Here is a 14700-nt window from a genome sequence, read left to right as displayed (position 1 = left end):
AAATTATATTTAGAGGAAAAAGTTATTTTTCTATCAGTTTCTTTTTTAAGAAAATATTTATAAATAGTACATTTATTCAATTATTAGTAAAAAAATAAATAAAAATAATAATAATGATTTATTATATTTATTTATTATTCTGGAACTTTTTCATGTCCTTGGTAAAACTGACCTAAAAATTCCTGTAATGTTAAATTTATTTTAAAAACACTATTATAATATTAATGTATTCATTTATTGTGACCCAGGTGTCATTTTAAAATATTTCCAGACAAGAGAAATGTGACCATGTTCTTGGTTAAAGTGATTAAAAAGTCGTATACTAACGATAACACTGGACCTGGTTGTTCACGACACTTCAACAACAGTTATTTTCAAATACATTTTTGACACATTTTTTTTAAAAGACCTCATGAAACGAACCAGACACACCGACGGTACTGAACCGCCTACCGTGCCAGCCGTGACCCATATAAGGGTCTGACGCGCCACCATCGTTATGTCAAAAACTACGAGGGGTTTAGGCGTTAAGGAAGGAGGGGTTCGGGGGGGGTCTATCGTAAATACACAGTCCTGCATTCTTTACCCCCGCACACATGAACACACACTGCTCTTATTTGCTTTGTCTTGCACAACAACACCTCCAGCATGAGTGTATAAACGTCACTTTTGTTTTATTATTTTCCCGTGTAAAATACCTACAGATTGAAGTGACACAACAACAACAAGCACAAACCTGTAACTTCCCAGAGCTGTAAAGCAGCTCAGTATGCTGGGCAGCACACATGGCAGCACTCCACCCTCCCATCTGGAGGAATTCCATGAAAAGAACTGGGATAGCTGGGAGCCCTGTTGAGAAAGTGAGGGAGGCAGATGGGTGAGGAAAGACAGGAGTATAGGGGCATGGAAAAGAAAGTAGGGGGGTGGGAGAGGGAGGGGCTCTTGGGGGAGGAAAGTGGGGGTGTTGGGAGGAGAGTCTGGAACCAGGACTGCAGACGCTCACAAGAGAGAAGCCGGAGAAGAAGCAGGACGAGAACCAGCAGAACGACTTGGCACCATCACTCAGGTACAGTGGCTGTTTAACTACTACCAACTTGAACACTTGGGTTCTTTTTTAAGAAGTAATTTTTAAGTTAGTTACCAAGTTATGTGCACTGGAGTTCCCACACTTACACCGTGGCCGCCTGCCAACCACACAATGGAGGTGTTGATGTGGCCCCTGATAGTGGATCGACCCGCACGCTCGAGATTTTATTTATCTTTAAACAGTTTACAGCTCAGAAACTTCTGCAACTTGAAAAAGGTTTTGAGTTTACACAGAGTCGCTTCCCCGACGTAAACAGAACATTCGTCTGAGTTTCCCCTCATCTGTCAGTCCAAAGATAATATGAGATAAGATAAGCAGTTATTGGTCTGATGGGCGAGAAATTCCAGATAACAGCAAAGTGGACGGATTTAGATTAAGAAGTGACTTTTCTCAAGAACTTCTTGAAAACTTCGTATTTTTCGTAATAACCAAGCCTTTATGTGATCATTACTTGGGATTATAGCATTAAAATCAGTTATTTAAACAAAATACATTGTGTTAAATATAAAAAAAAACAGTAATGAGTCACTGGTTTATTTTAAAAAAAAATGTATATTAATTTAATTTGTATTAATATGTTGGATTATGTTGTTCATTAACTCGTATTAACTCATTTTTCTCTTTTTTTTATTATAACACACCTAAACATGCTGCTTTGAGTTTTTTCCAAATAGGATTAATTGTTTAAAAAAAGGCCTTTTGAATAAATAGTTTCTACTTTTATGACAAGATCAAGAACAGAACTGATTGAGTTAATGACAAACAAGTGACCTAATGGTTAGAAATTGGACTATGGTGCAAATTATATATATTTCTAAATAGCATAGCTTTTGCTTTGTTTATACAATTTAAAGTTGTTGTTTTTAATGCGCTTTACTCATTTATTTAGACTTAGATTGTGTCATCTTGTTCTTTCTCTATATGTTCTTGTTCTTATTTTATTTTGATTTATTTTTAAATTTTTTATAAAGAATTGCTGTATGTATTGGCTATTGGAAAAAAACAATTTCCCAAAGGAGACCTCCTGAGGGATCAATAAAGTTTGACCGGGATTTGTTTACAATTTAAAATCTACTAAAAAGAAACTAGAGATTTTTTTTTAATATTTGTTCTGATGTAAACTCACTCTTTTTATTTTAGGTTCTAGGTTGATTCTGTTTTTTTATTTTCACTTCTACATGTGCTTCCTAAAATGTAAAGCTGGTTACCATTGAAATGAGTCACGATCCTGGTAATAACTATGTCACTCATACTTTATTTCTGGTGCTTCTATCCACAGAGATGATGTCACCCTCCAGAAAACTCAACATGCTTCTCCTATTTCTGAGCGTCTCGTCTTTCTTCACCTCCCGTCTCCCGGCTCATGCCGCGACCACGTCTTTCCCGTCCATCGTGCACATGGCAGACCCGTACGAGTACAACGACTACAACGAAAACTCGGACGATGTGGTGAAAGCGGTCACCGTGAGAACGGTCAAGACCCGACAGGACATGCGGCCCTGTCCCTACGACGCTTGTTCGGAAGACCAGAAGCCCTGCCAGGATCTTGTTAAAGACACCGGGTGTCTCTGCCCTGGCATGAGTGGACCCAAAGAGCTGCCTCACTCGGCCCGGCTTCACTCCCTCCTAACAGTGAGCAAAGGCAGTCAAAACGTGGAGGTCCGTTGGTGTGCTCCGTCGTCCGTGGTGACAGGATACAGCGTCGTGGTGGACGGTAAAGACGAGAGTTTTCAGTTCCCGGCAGCTTCAAGAAAAGGTGTGGTGGGGACTCTGGAATCAGGAACCAAGGTTTGCGTGATGGCGGTGAACGATGCCGGGCAGAGTGTTGCGTCAAAGTTCTCGTGCAAGCGTTACGACATCCCAGATACTCCGGACAATAATCTATTGGCGGGAGTGATCGGGGGAGGAATTGCACTTCTACTCCTGCTCGTGGTTGTCTCTGTGGTTATCTGGAAGTTCCGGATGTACAAAAAGGCCAAGAGAGACTCGGCTGATGGACTTGGAAACCCTTCATACAGCATGGGGGAAAACTTGTGATCCACCTTAGACTCATCTTAAAGGTACTTTCGTGGCACGGTCGGCTGTACTTGACAAGTCTATTCCCGAGCCACCTTTCCGAGACGTTCCAGAACTATAGTTCCCAAACCACAGGAGAAATACTTCTCTTAAAAGGACCAGGATGTATGAAGCGATCCATCCAAAATCATTGTCAAGGTCATGAGCAAGTGGTGGAGAAACCAAGCCCCCCCCCCCCCCCCCATGTCTTAACATTTCACTACACTCTACAAGAAAAACATGTAAGGGCTGTTCCAAATATTACCCCTACCCCTTGATCCTAGCCCTACAACTCCGTTTGGTGAGTGCCTGTGAGGCGGAGGGGTTGCCCAATTATTTAGTGAAGGGGTAGGGGTAAGGTGGAGGGTTAGTTTATCCTTCGAAAACAAGGCAGGTCTGAAGCACACTTGAAACTGAGGGGTATGATGGATAGGAAAACTTCTAGCCCTTGAAACCTTTTTTTAAGGGGTAGTCGAAATGGCTAAGGGGTAGAATTGAGAAATAGTCTAAATGGATACAATTGAATTTTAAGTTGAAAAAAAAGTAGAGATCATAAATAATGTAATTTCTAGAAAACATTCCCTTTGACCTTGGCACCAGGTACGCTGACCCAACAGCTCCAGATGTCCTTAACTGTGCAGTAACCGACTATTCCAGATGGAAATGTGGACTTCTGGTCTCACTCCCAGAACTAATAGTTACGAGCGAACAGAGATGCTGGAGATTTGTGAGACGTTTCAGGAAATAATCCACACCCTGCAGAAGTGAAAAGTCATTTTAGGACGCTGACTAACAGTGCGGTCATAAACCCATGAAGTCTTGACTGATGTCATATTACTAGTGAACTTACATGTTGAAAGAAATGTGTATAAATAGACGAAGAGTGAGTGTGATTAGAATTACATTTGTTTTTTTGCTGTAAAAACTACAGGTTTGTTTGCTGGCAAATTAACTCTAGTAGATTACTTCTGGGTAGTTTTCTGGTAATATATTTTTGTACTATATTTGTAAATAACATTTTTTAATAAAAAACATATTTAAAGAACATGAGAATGTAATGTGTTGCTTGTTTTCTCCTGGATTATTCCATTCTGCCGTATATGTGTGGAGTCAACACTTTAGTAGTACAACTAGTTGAAAAGTTAAATTGTTGTTTATCGGTTTAAATCATCTAAATACCTGTTTTCTTATTCAATTTGTTCTCAGAAATGTGTTGAAAACGAAGAGTATTCAATCCTCGTGTCGCAAATGCTTTTAATTTGAAGGACGTGAAGCGTGTTTGCCAAGAAATAGAGGTTATTGGTCGAATGTCACGTCAATCAAATACTAGTCCCGCCTTACCAGCCAATCACGTTCATCCTGCGTGTTCCGCCACAGGGAATGTTGGCTCGTATTTTAAGTCCTTCCGCCCGTTTGTTATTTCTTCAAACATCCAGGATGACGTGTACAGGTGAGAGAAGACCATGTTTTTATTACCTTTAATATTAAATATGTTCACTTTTTCTGTAAGCGACGAATTTAAACACCTTCCTGACTTTTTTCATTATCACGATGACAACTACAGCACAGTCGCATAAATACCAACACGTATTTTTTTAAGTGTTTTTATGACACTTTAAACCTCTAAAAGTAACAACTTGTAACGCATAAAAATATACAAAATCTCGAAGTCGTATTTAAAAAAAACAAAAAACAACCGGTGCATTTCTTGCATGACTCAGCAAATTTGACTCAGTACTTGGTCCAGTACAAACAAATGTGTTCTTTCCGGATTTATTGTCTTATTATTGACGTGGTTTCTGTCGCCAAATGGTTTCACATTAGAACCTGAAACGTAAAAATATAAGGATAATAACGCTATTATTCTTTATTAAAGTGTATTGTTTAAATCAAGTGGTTATAATTTCAAAATTAACATGCAAGATAACTAAACGAATACTATATAATAAATAAACCTTATTATGCCTACAATTTATCAATTTTTGATTCTCACGTTTGACTAAATAAGTTGAACTACAACATTAAAAAGGTCAGAATGAATCCTATGTTTGGGGGAGGCATAAACATATATGATATTTGACTTAAGTTTGTTTATATTTGTGATCCAGCTCTTGTTTGTACAATGCAGTTGTTATTCATCCTGAACTGCATTAAACGGTGATCGGGACACAGTAATTATAACCATGAAGTGAGGCTGTTGTCATGGTGTTGTTCCTTCACCAGGAAACAAAGATGTCTCCTATGAAGACTTGAAAGATCTTCTGGGGAAAAGCAAGGATCTGCTTCTAGTCGATGTCCGCTCAGAGGAGGAGGTTAATAATGGACGTATTCCAGGATCTATTCACATTCCAGGTTCATAAAAAAAAAATATATATATATATATATATATATATATATATATATATATATATATAATCCTGAGAGTGTTGCGACTTATATTTTTCTACTTTTCTCATCAGTTGCCACAGTGGAGGAAGCGTTTAAACTGACAGGTGAAGAGTTCAAGGCTAAGTTTGGAGTGACCAAGCCAGCGTTGGAAGCTCCCAACCTGGTGTTTCATTGCCACATGGGCAAGAGAGGAGCGACTGCAACCAGCGCCGCCGTCGCCCAGGGATACGCAAAGTAAATGAACCGTCACTCTGCTCCGCTAAACACAAAGAAGACGATTTGCATGAGCTTAAGATTGTGCTGTAAAAAAAAGTACTGAGCAATTTATCAAGAGAGCAAATGTTTCACATTTTAAAGCAGAAATACACCAGATATTTGATTCAATAATATTCAGTTTGGTTTATTCATATTATATAAATTCAGCGTCAGGATTGAACAGCAACTGATATGTGTGTTGTGTGTGACATTTGCTTGCTAAGTAATTGCTAATATGAAAGTAGATACAAAACTTTTTCCTGAATTGCGAGAACTTAAACTGATTTCAATCTTGTCTACATCATGAAAAATAATAATAATACCTCAGTTATGAAACCAAAGGATACTACAACGACATCAAATGGTGATGAACATTGAGTTATCATTAATTCTTATGTAGTTAAGTTACATTTCATAAAAAGACAGTAATCTTAAAAAGACACAATCTTCAAACCACTTGCAATCCATGGTTCTGATGATCCGTGTTTAGTTCTAAACTTGCAAGTAATAGTCATTTGTAAAGTGCCTTTCTAGACCAAGGAGTCCCAGAAAACCAAGGAAAAGCACAAATAAGAAGGTCTGAAGATGTTTCTTGAAGGAGTCAGTAGATCATCAAACACAGAGATCGTTCCAAAGCTTAGGAGCAACAGTCTGGAAGGATTTCTCTCCTCTGGTCCTGAACCGTGTTCAGGAACCATCAGTAGATTCTGATCCACAGACCTCAGAGCCCGAGCTGGGGTGTAAGGCTGGATCAGATCACTGATGGAAGGTCTGACCATGAATAGATCTGAAAGTAAGAACCAGAATTTTAAAATTGATCCTGAAATAAACTGGCAGCCAGTGAAGAGTTTTAAGGATCGGAGAAATGTGAGTTCTTCTACTAGAGCGGCTCAGAATTCTGGCTGCAGAGTTTTGTATTAACTGCAGACGAGACAGATCCTCTGCCCCACAGTCCAAAGATCACATATGATAATATTACTGTAATTAGAAAAGAAAGGCACATTTTGAACCAGCATGTGTTCCTTATAAAATTCATAATAAACTGTTTTCCTTTATTATTTTTCAGTGCACGCAACTATGCCGGAGGATACAGAGAGTGGTCGGCGAAAGAAGCAAAATAACATTTGCATGAAGAATAAACTAATAATTATATTAGAATAAACTATTGATTAATTGCGATCATATAAGATTCTCTGGTGCAGTAATGTTTTATGTGTCTTTTTACACTTCCCTGCATTTCAAACTCAAATAAAAGTGTATACTATTATGTCTGATTGATTTAATTTGATCTTCTGTGTTGATTGTGTGTCATGTAATTTGTAGTTGAATATATTGACTGTGTTGTGTTTGAATAATCTAAACATCATACATTGTGGTTTTGTTAAAGACTTTTCTATTAAACCAGCTAAGGAGGTCCAAAAGGAAGGAGACAACAACTAGAATAACATTGTCTAAATGAAATTCTAAAACAAATACAGCTTCAGGCTGTTTTTAAAACAATATTAGGTTCCACAATGTTGGAAAAAAAGATTATAAAAACAAGGCTAACACGTTATTTAGAGATTGTTTAGTCTGTTGTGTAAGGAAACAAAAACACAAGATTAACTAATAAAAATAGAAATAATTATTTTTGACTGACTACAGTTGCCAGTTAGTGATAAAATCGTTAAAGAGCTGATGCCTGTAATAAGGCATTTATAAGTTGTAACTTTAATTGTTTTATTTAAATAATATGAAAAACCATACTTGTATTGTATTTTCAGTCTTGTAAAAGCAACATAACAAAATGGTTAAGTACTTCAAAAGGGTTTTGGTTGATGACTAAAAGTATCTTACATTTATTTTATATCGTTATATATAGATAATAGAAAGACAATGGATAAAGGTAAAGAAATTGATTATATATATATATATATATATATTTTAAATGATGTTGCCGTTTATAACTGAACAATAACTTTTGAATTTTAAATGAAAACTATCTTGTTATGAAATATCATGATAATACACATTTATTTTTTAAATATTGATATTAATAATCATTGTAAGCATTAAAACCAATGACTCATTCAGGTTATGTGAGCAAGCTATTGCAGTGAAGTGTGTTCTTGTTATCAGTTGTTAAACATCCGTAGAAAATGTTTCAAGAAATACACCAGGTATTTGTATGATGTCTCAACTTTAAAAACTCTAAAATATTGAGGTATCTAACATTTAAAAAAATGCTAACAACTAGCTTTCTGATGATACTTACTTCGCTAGCATGCTAAGCTAACGAGTATTTCTTTCAAATGTGAAGGTTCTCCGAGTTTGTATGTTTTTGGTTCGACAACAGCCACGTCTGAAGAATTGTGCAGGACTTCTGGTGGTTATCTGGCCTCAGACCCAAGTTCAGTCCCAGACATTTTACTGTACAGGTGAGTTTTGGGATAGAATCATGCTAATGTTATGTTAGCATTAGCTTTAGCTTTGTTTGAACTTCCCTTCATGTGTTTCTCTTTGACAACTGACACGTCTTATGAAAGAATCCTTTAAGTTTTATGTTATAAGTACTACTAACTAATAGATTGAAGTATAAATGTGTATTGAATGTGTGAAATGGTGGTAATGAATAACATTGTCTATGCTTCTAAATTACTTATCCATCTGTACATATACTACATACATAGCATAACATAATTCTTGAAAAATTGTAATTTCAAAACTATTTGCAAAACTATTAAGTTGCAGCTGCTGGTCCCAGACATAGGAAGACAACCGAAGAAAATCTTCAAGCTGGTACTGACACAAAGCAATAACAAACACTAGTTGTTGTAATAAAAGATGTATTTTTATGATCGTACATGTTTGTATAAGTTCTCACAGATGTAGATGAAGGAACACTTCCCCGCCTGCTGTGGTCGATAACACCAGATCCAGAAGAAATCCGCACATTCTGTGACGCTTTTGGCTCTTTGAAATTAACACTTACCTTTCAGGTATTTTAATGGTTGTTATTTAAGGTATTATATTGCCTCTGATAACTTCTGCTTCTGCCATCACCAGTTGAAAGATAATAGGTGTGTATCTCCGGCCTGGCAAGCTGGGTTTGAATCTTTCCTGCACATGTTCAGTCTGGCAAATGCAGCAGTAAGTTCTGTTTTCTGTTGAGCATTTGTCAATATATTGAGCAGTTTCCACTTCTCTTTTTCAGATAGCAGTCAGGCTTGTAATAAACCTCAGTCCTCACAGGTTAGAGAGAAATTTCAGGTGTGGTTTCATTCTTATTTTAACATCTATTAAACTCTGTTGCATCAGTTGTTCATCTGTTAAGCCCGTTGGTCTAGTTATGACGATAAAGATTCCACCATCTGCATGTAATTATGTTTCTCCCTTCTCTGTCACCCAGCCTCGTCCTTGCTCCCAATATGAACCATGAATCATCTCTTTTCATGCCCTAATCATCTACATTTACAACTATTCTTCTCACTTATAAAGTAACTATTGTCTGGATCACACGAGATAACACTTGACTGATCCTTTTGTGTTGAAATTCAGGTTATAATAACAAACCCAGTCTGTTATTTGAACCTGCAATAAAATGTTAGAGAAGGTTTTTCTTTTAAAAATGTTTTTACAATTACAGAGCCAAGTTTAGGAGCAAAGCAGCTCAATCGCCTTTTGTTTTGGACGTCACCAGAGTCAGACAGTTAGTGTTTTTAAATTCAAACTATCATATTAATAGTTCATATCATGCTATTTAGGTTTTGATATATTTAGGCAATTTTTCTTTTTTTTTGTAGGCCTCAAGTGAACGTGAGCGGAGTTCGCTGGTGTGACGGGGGTCACGCCGTCCTAGGAACTAAGCTGCCGCTCAGCATCCCACCAGCAGTGATGGACCGAGGCCTGTACGGGGAACTGAGCGCTCAGCTGGTCTTCCTGCTGACCCCGTGCATGCATCAGCTCCCAAACCTGCAGACCGACTTGCGTCGGATTCAAATATCCTCTTCCAATCGCACGCAGATGAGAAACGCTAAAAAAAAAAAAAAAAATGTACCTTGACTTGAGTTCAGGTGATGTTCTACTCCCCCAGTAAACTTCCAATCATAGGACCTTCCAACCTTCTCAAAAGTCTTCCGACTGACCTCGACTGTCAGGATCTGGGTTTGCACAGCATGCAGTGGTCTGGACTTACAGGTAAAACACATCATTTAGATTGTTCTGGATCATCCTATGAACCTGTTAAAAATGCTTTTGTATTCTCAGAGTAATGTTAGAAATTTTCTTTCTGGGTGAACTCTGTGCATAAGGAATGATGTGGAATCTCTTATGTGAGAACTTGTTATCAAAGCCTTCTTGAACACAGCAGAGTTGTCCTCAATCCTGGATTTCATGAACAAAAATCTTGTTCAGTACATTTCTTTGATCTCTTGAGTTGAAGAGTGTCTTGGATCTGCTGCTCCGAGTGTGAATGCAGCAGGTTTTACAATCTCCACACAATCTGCGGATCATGTGTCTCCAGGGAAAGAGTGGAATGCGCTATACGATGCTGAACCACGTGGTTTAGTTTGGGTCTGACCGCACATTCTGCTGTTACCGTTTAGAACCAGGAGGAAAACAATGACCAGTTAGAGGAGATGTCATACACATGTGACCCTTTCTCTGTATTTATGTGAGGTGAAAGGTCATGTAGAAACTTAGAATTTGATCTAGTATTTAAATATTGCTATAAGACTTTTGTCCCCAGCTTTTGTCATTTTTGTGAAGTCTTTGGCCCCAAAAAAATATTTAGTGCATATAAAAGAATTCTGGGTAAAGGGGATTTTTTTATAAGTTATATAAAACACAATAAAATCATATTTTTGTCCTATTAAACTTGAGTTTATTCATAGATTTTATACTTTTCGTTCCTTTATTTTACCGTAATGGCCCCTCACGACAGTATACTGTAGGGGTGTGTTGATGAAGCATCATGATACAGCATCAGTTGTTTGATGCTGTATCATGATGCAGTGTGTTCATTTTGAAAGGCCACTAGATGGCACTCTCAGTTTGAAAATGATACCCTGAGTTACTAGATCCGAGCCAAATTTTATAAAGCAGAGAGTGGCCCTCTGTTAAAAAATTAAGACACTGCATCATGATACAGCTTCAAACAACTGATGCTGTATCATGATGCCTGAACAACCCATCACTAGTAAACTGTATGAAATGTGGCTCCTGACAAAATGTTATTAGACACAAAAGAGTTAAAACCTCTCAAAATCAAAGGAGACTAATGTTCATGCAGTTATTGTGACCTATAAAGAGGTCAGATTATGTATCTCATCAGTTATACAGAGACTTCAAATTAGGGTAAAAGTTGTGTTGAAAGAAAGGAATTTGATTTTGTTTGATGTAGAACAAATACAGAGAAAATTAGGATAGATTTACTGCAATGTGACTCATACTTCTTGGTGGTAAATCTCAATTTTGTTTGGCCCGGGTATAGATTTGTTGTTTGGATAGATGAAAAATCTTGGCCCCTTTTGTGTGATTGAGTTTGACCCCTTGTATAAACCCAACTATAATTTACAGCTGGCCAAGACTAGTGTATATCAAACCAACTTAGGATTCCAATATGAATAGGTATTTATAATAGTAATAATTAAGTGAAAAGAAGTTAATTTAATAGTCACTGATTTGTTCAACCAATAGGACAAGCAGGGTTGTACTGTAGTGACGCCCAGTTATCTTTGTTATGTCGTCAATAACAAAACTCTTGCTCACAAAGTTGTAACATCTTCCGTTGTATTGAGTCAGGCGTCTTGATCAAGACCACCTGGACGCAAGATCTTCGGATCTTCCCACAGAGACTGTGCCACGAGCGTCATATAAAGTATTTAATAGATATTTTTATTCGAAGCAGAGTAACACAACTATGCATTACCGTGGACCCACAAGAACCAGAGCAAGCTGGTGTAACCCAAATGTTTTCGCTTTGAGGCATGTTTTTTTTTTTTTATGAGCGTCTTGATTGCGTTCGCTAGGAATCAAGATGTCAATCAAAGTACACTTTGTCCTCATTTGGCTGAAGCTATTTGTGAGTCACCGCTGTGTGTTCAAATTTAACTTTGAATATAATCACGTTTGAATGCAACTAAAACATTCATGCTGGGGCGTGTAAGTTGATATCCTCATTAACTTGAGAATGTGATCGTAAAAAAAAGTTTTGAGTTTTAATTGTTACTATAAAGTGGATCATATATTTGCCTCTTGATGTACTTAAGTACTTACTTATGTTGCACAGGATTAGATCTGCTCAACCTGCTTTTTTCCATCAGATATTATAGTTCAGGGAAAGGAGCAGCAATTACATTTCCTCAGGGGCCACACCTTATGCTGTGAAGGTTGTAAGAGGGGGATCGAGCTAAAAGAAAGAAGCAAACAAAACCTAAAGAAAGGCTAAATAAGCTATATTTAAAAGGTATTACATGTGTTTTTCAAAACATTTCTTACCTTAGATTTACTTCAAAATTATATAATTGTCACAAAAAAGGACAAATTAAAAGATGTTTAAAAGTAATAAATGAAAAAAAACAGGTTACAGTGTTGTGTAGGTTGAAATGAATTAATAAAATGAATACAAAATAAAATTGTTAGTTGGCTTTCAGGTCTGGTTTAGGATGACATCACAAAATGTCAGACTCGACTGGTCTTTCTTGAAGTTGCAACTACATCCATGACTTGTATGTCTTCAGTGAAGAGATTAATTCTCTATGTTTGAATGATCAATACATGGTGTTGTTGGATAAATTAACTTTTATTTATGTTATTGTCGTACTTGAACTTCTATGTTGTCTTCTCATCTGTCTCATCAAAGGTAATAATATATTAAATAACAGACTTGAATCATGTTCTTATCTCGTTCTTCTCATCCTCCCTCTGCAGATCCTTCAACCTGTGACAACATTGTCTTCTCGGTGGAGTCGGATCCTTCCTCCGAGTCCCGGGACCAGCAAAGATGTTCCTCCATAGAACAGAATCTGTCGGTTTTTGTCTTCCTGCAGCACTGTGACCCCTTCACGTCTCATCTCTCTGAAGTCATATGTAAGAGACAGATGTGTGGCTGTAAACAAATGAACGAGGCTTTGAAGATTTGCTCAAATATTGTCTTTGGCTTCAAATCCACTGAAGCTGCAGAGACGCTCCTTGAGCACCACCTGGAGGCGATACTGAGCAACAACAGGCTGGCGGTTACATCGGCCTTTCAGAGCGATCTGAGAAATACAATGAAGTCACAACATAAAAGAAGGAAGGAAAGTAAAAAAAACATGTTAATAGGTTTTGACAAGAACATAATGCTTTCATTTGTTTCTTATTTTAGAATCAAAAAACGTTAAGCACTGCTGTGGAGGTGATTCTCAACTCGACCATGAGTATTGTAAGCTTCAGCAGCAACATGGACTTCAGGAAAGCCTGCTTAACCCACATGAAGGTGTAGTTTTCATGGTTTAATCACAGTTGACGACCTGAATCAAAACAGAATTGAACAACAACACAATGGAATATTTAAGACACAAACAATTAAATTCAATTTTATTTAAAGTGTCTCATAATAACAACAAAGATGTATAAATTAGAGATGAAAATGGATCATTCACTCAAAAAAAGGCTTCCTTTTACACATTATAATAAAAAAAATTGTTGATTAACTTATTTCCTAACTTATTAGTGATCAGTTTGTTTATTAAATGATCTCATGTTGTTTACCGTAAAAACACTGTTTACCAATTAATGAACATGTCGTGAGTTGTTATATAATTATTTAGCTGCTGTCGCTCTTTATTTGTAAATAACATTCTTTTCTGGTTTCTATTGTGTCCGAACGGTTTTCTTCCAGGTGTTCAACACTCGCGATCTGTCCACCTCCCTCGGTGAATCACTAACAAGAGTGACATCATGGAAATTTGTTCCCTGCAGCAGATGTTTCTCCACTCGGGTCAGTCGTCACAACAACACTTCAGCCTCTCAGTGTGCGGTTATAAACCGATGCTACTATATTCTTCCATTACAGGAAGAGGAGGTTCCTGAGCCCAACCATGTCTCCAGACCAGAAATGTGAAGACGTCTGTGGTTTGAAGGTTTGAGTTGAGATATGAGGAGACGTTTAGGTTTTTGTGTTTGAAATATAATTCATTTTTTTTACTGTTCTACTAAATAAGCAACTATTTGACTCAAAGTCAGGAAGTTATGTTTTCCTTGTTGATGTTGAATTTACTACAAGATGATATAAACATTCTTTAGTCTCTGCTCTGAATCTAAACTATTCTAATTTAAATAAAATCAAGTGTGGAAAACAAAGTCTCTCCTCTTAAACAAAACATCAGATATGATTATATTTTTTAGATTGGATTGTGAAGGGAAGACGACTAAAAAGAAGACTCTGACGGACAGAAATAACAGAAAAAGAGAGCAGAGGTTTAACCACATTTTCCATCAACTTACACTGAGTCGATGGAAGCAGAAAAAAATTGATTCGATCCTTTGATGTGAATTTTCACTTCCTTGAGAAGGAAAATACTTTGAGGCAGGATTTGATTCACATGGTTACATAAGACGGGTGTTTACCAATGACTGGGATGTCACATAATTACATCCAAGTTGAATTAGTTTTGAAGGATCTGAGTGATGGACAGATGTCGTGTCACACCTGTATGTAGTTGTGTCTCTGTTTGTGTTGAACCCCTTTATTTTCCTTCCTTTATTCCTGCAGAATAGTCAGTAAAGGAGAGAAGCATTTAACCCAAGCTTATATTAGGAAAGTCAGTCCTCATGGAATTAAAATTAAATCCAATTTTTTTTTACATTTCTTGATATCTGTGCCATATTTGGTTGTTTCATGAGAAATCTTTTTTTTCTCTTTGATTCTCCCCCAGAGAGATCTAAACTTTTTT

The 14700-nt window shown here is 37.0% G+C and overlaps 3 protein-coding genes and 1 long non-coding RNA gene across 4 annotated transcripts; all 4 read left to right on the top strand.

Moving 5' to 3' along the window:
* The first annotated feature begins 972 nt into the window (after positions 1-972).
* LOC148072264 (LRRN4 C-terminal-like protein) lies at positions 973-4195 on the top strand. Its single transcript, XM_087799447.1, has 2 exons — positions 973-1066; positions 2367-4195. Exon 2 carries the CDS (start codon positions 2369-2371, stop codon positions 3122-3124), a length of 756 nt encoding a protein of 251 aa, XP_087655573.1. The 5' UTR covers positions 973-1066; positions 2367-2368; the 3' UTR covers positions 3125-4195.
* Positions 4196-4483: 288 nt separating this feature from the next.
* On the top strand, positions 4484-7052 carry LOC148072263 (thiosulfate:glutathione sulfurtransferase-like). The gene is made up of 4 exons (XM_087799448.1): positions 4484-4592; positions 5366-5494; positions 5602-5764; positions 6852-7052. The coding sequence occupies exons 1-4, from the start codon at positions 4523-4525 to the stop codon at positions 6904-6906; spliced, it is 417 nt and encodes a 138-aa protein (XP_087655574.1). The 5' UTR covers positions 4484-4522; the 3' UTR covers positions 6907-7052.
* An 832-nt stretch (positions 7053-7884) lies between these two features.
* Positions 7885-8724, top strand: LOC148072262 (uncharacterized). Its single transcript, XR_015712839.1, has 4 exons — positions 7885-7944; positions 8085-8202; positions 8510-8563; positions 8642-8724. It is a non-coding gene; the product is annotated as an uncharacterized LOC148072262 (long non-coding RNA).
* A 120-nt stretch (positions 8725-8844) lies between these two features.
* On the top strand, positions 8845-14143 carry LOC148072261 (type 2 DNA topoisomerase 6 subunit B-like). The gene is made up of 10 exons (XM_087798659.1): positions 8845-8914; positions 8979-9034; positions 9411-9473; positions 9568-9808; positions 9841-9961; positions 12695-12853; positions 12941-13079; positions 13148-13241; positions 13647-13745; positions 13821-14143. Exons 1-10 carry the CDS (start codon positions 8891-8893, stop codon positions 13866-13868), a joined length of 1044 nt encoding a protein of 347 aa, XP_087654785.1. The 5' UTR covers positions 8845-8890; the 3' UTR covers positions 13869-14143.
* The last annotated feature ends 557 nt before the right edge of the window (positions 14144-14700 follow it).

This window comes from Callionymus lyra, chromosome 9 (assembly GCF_982586985.1).
Source record: "Callionymus lyra chromosome 9, fCalLyr1.hap1.1, whole genome shotgun sequence".
Classification (NCBI taxonomy): domain Eukaryota; kingdom Metazoa; phylum Chordata; class Actinopteri; order Syngnathiformes; family Callionymidae; genus Callionymus; species Callionymus lyra.
The sequence above is the reverse complement of the archived record's forward strand: the minus strand, read 5'-3'. Positions and strand labels throughout refer to the sequence as shown.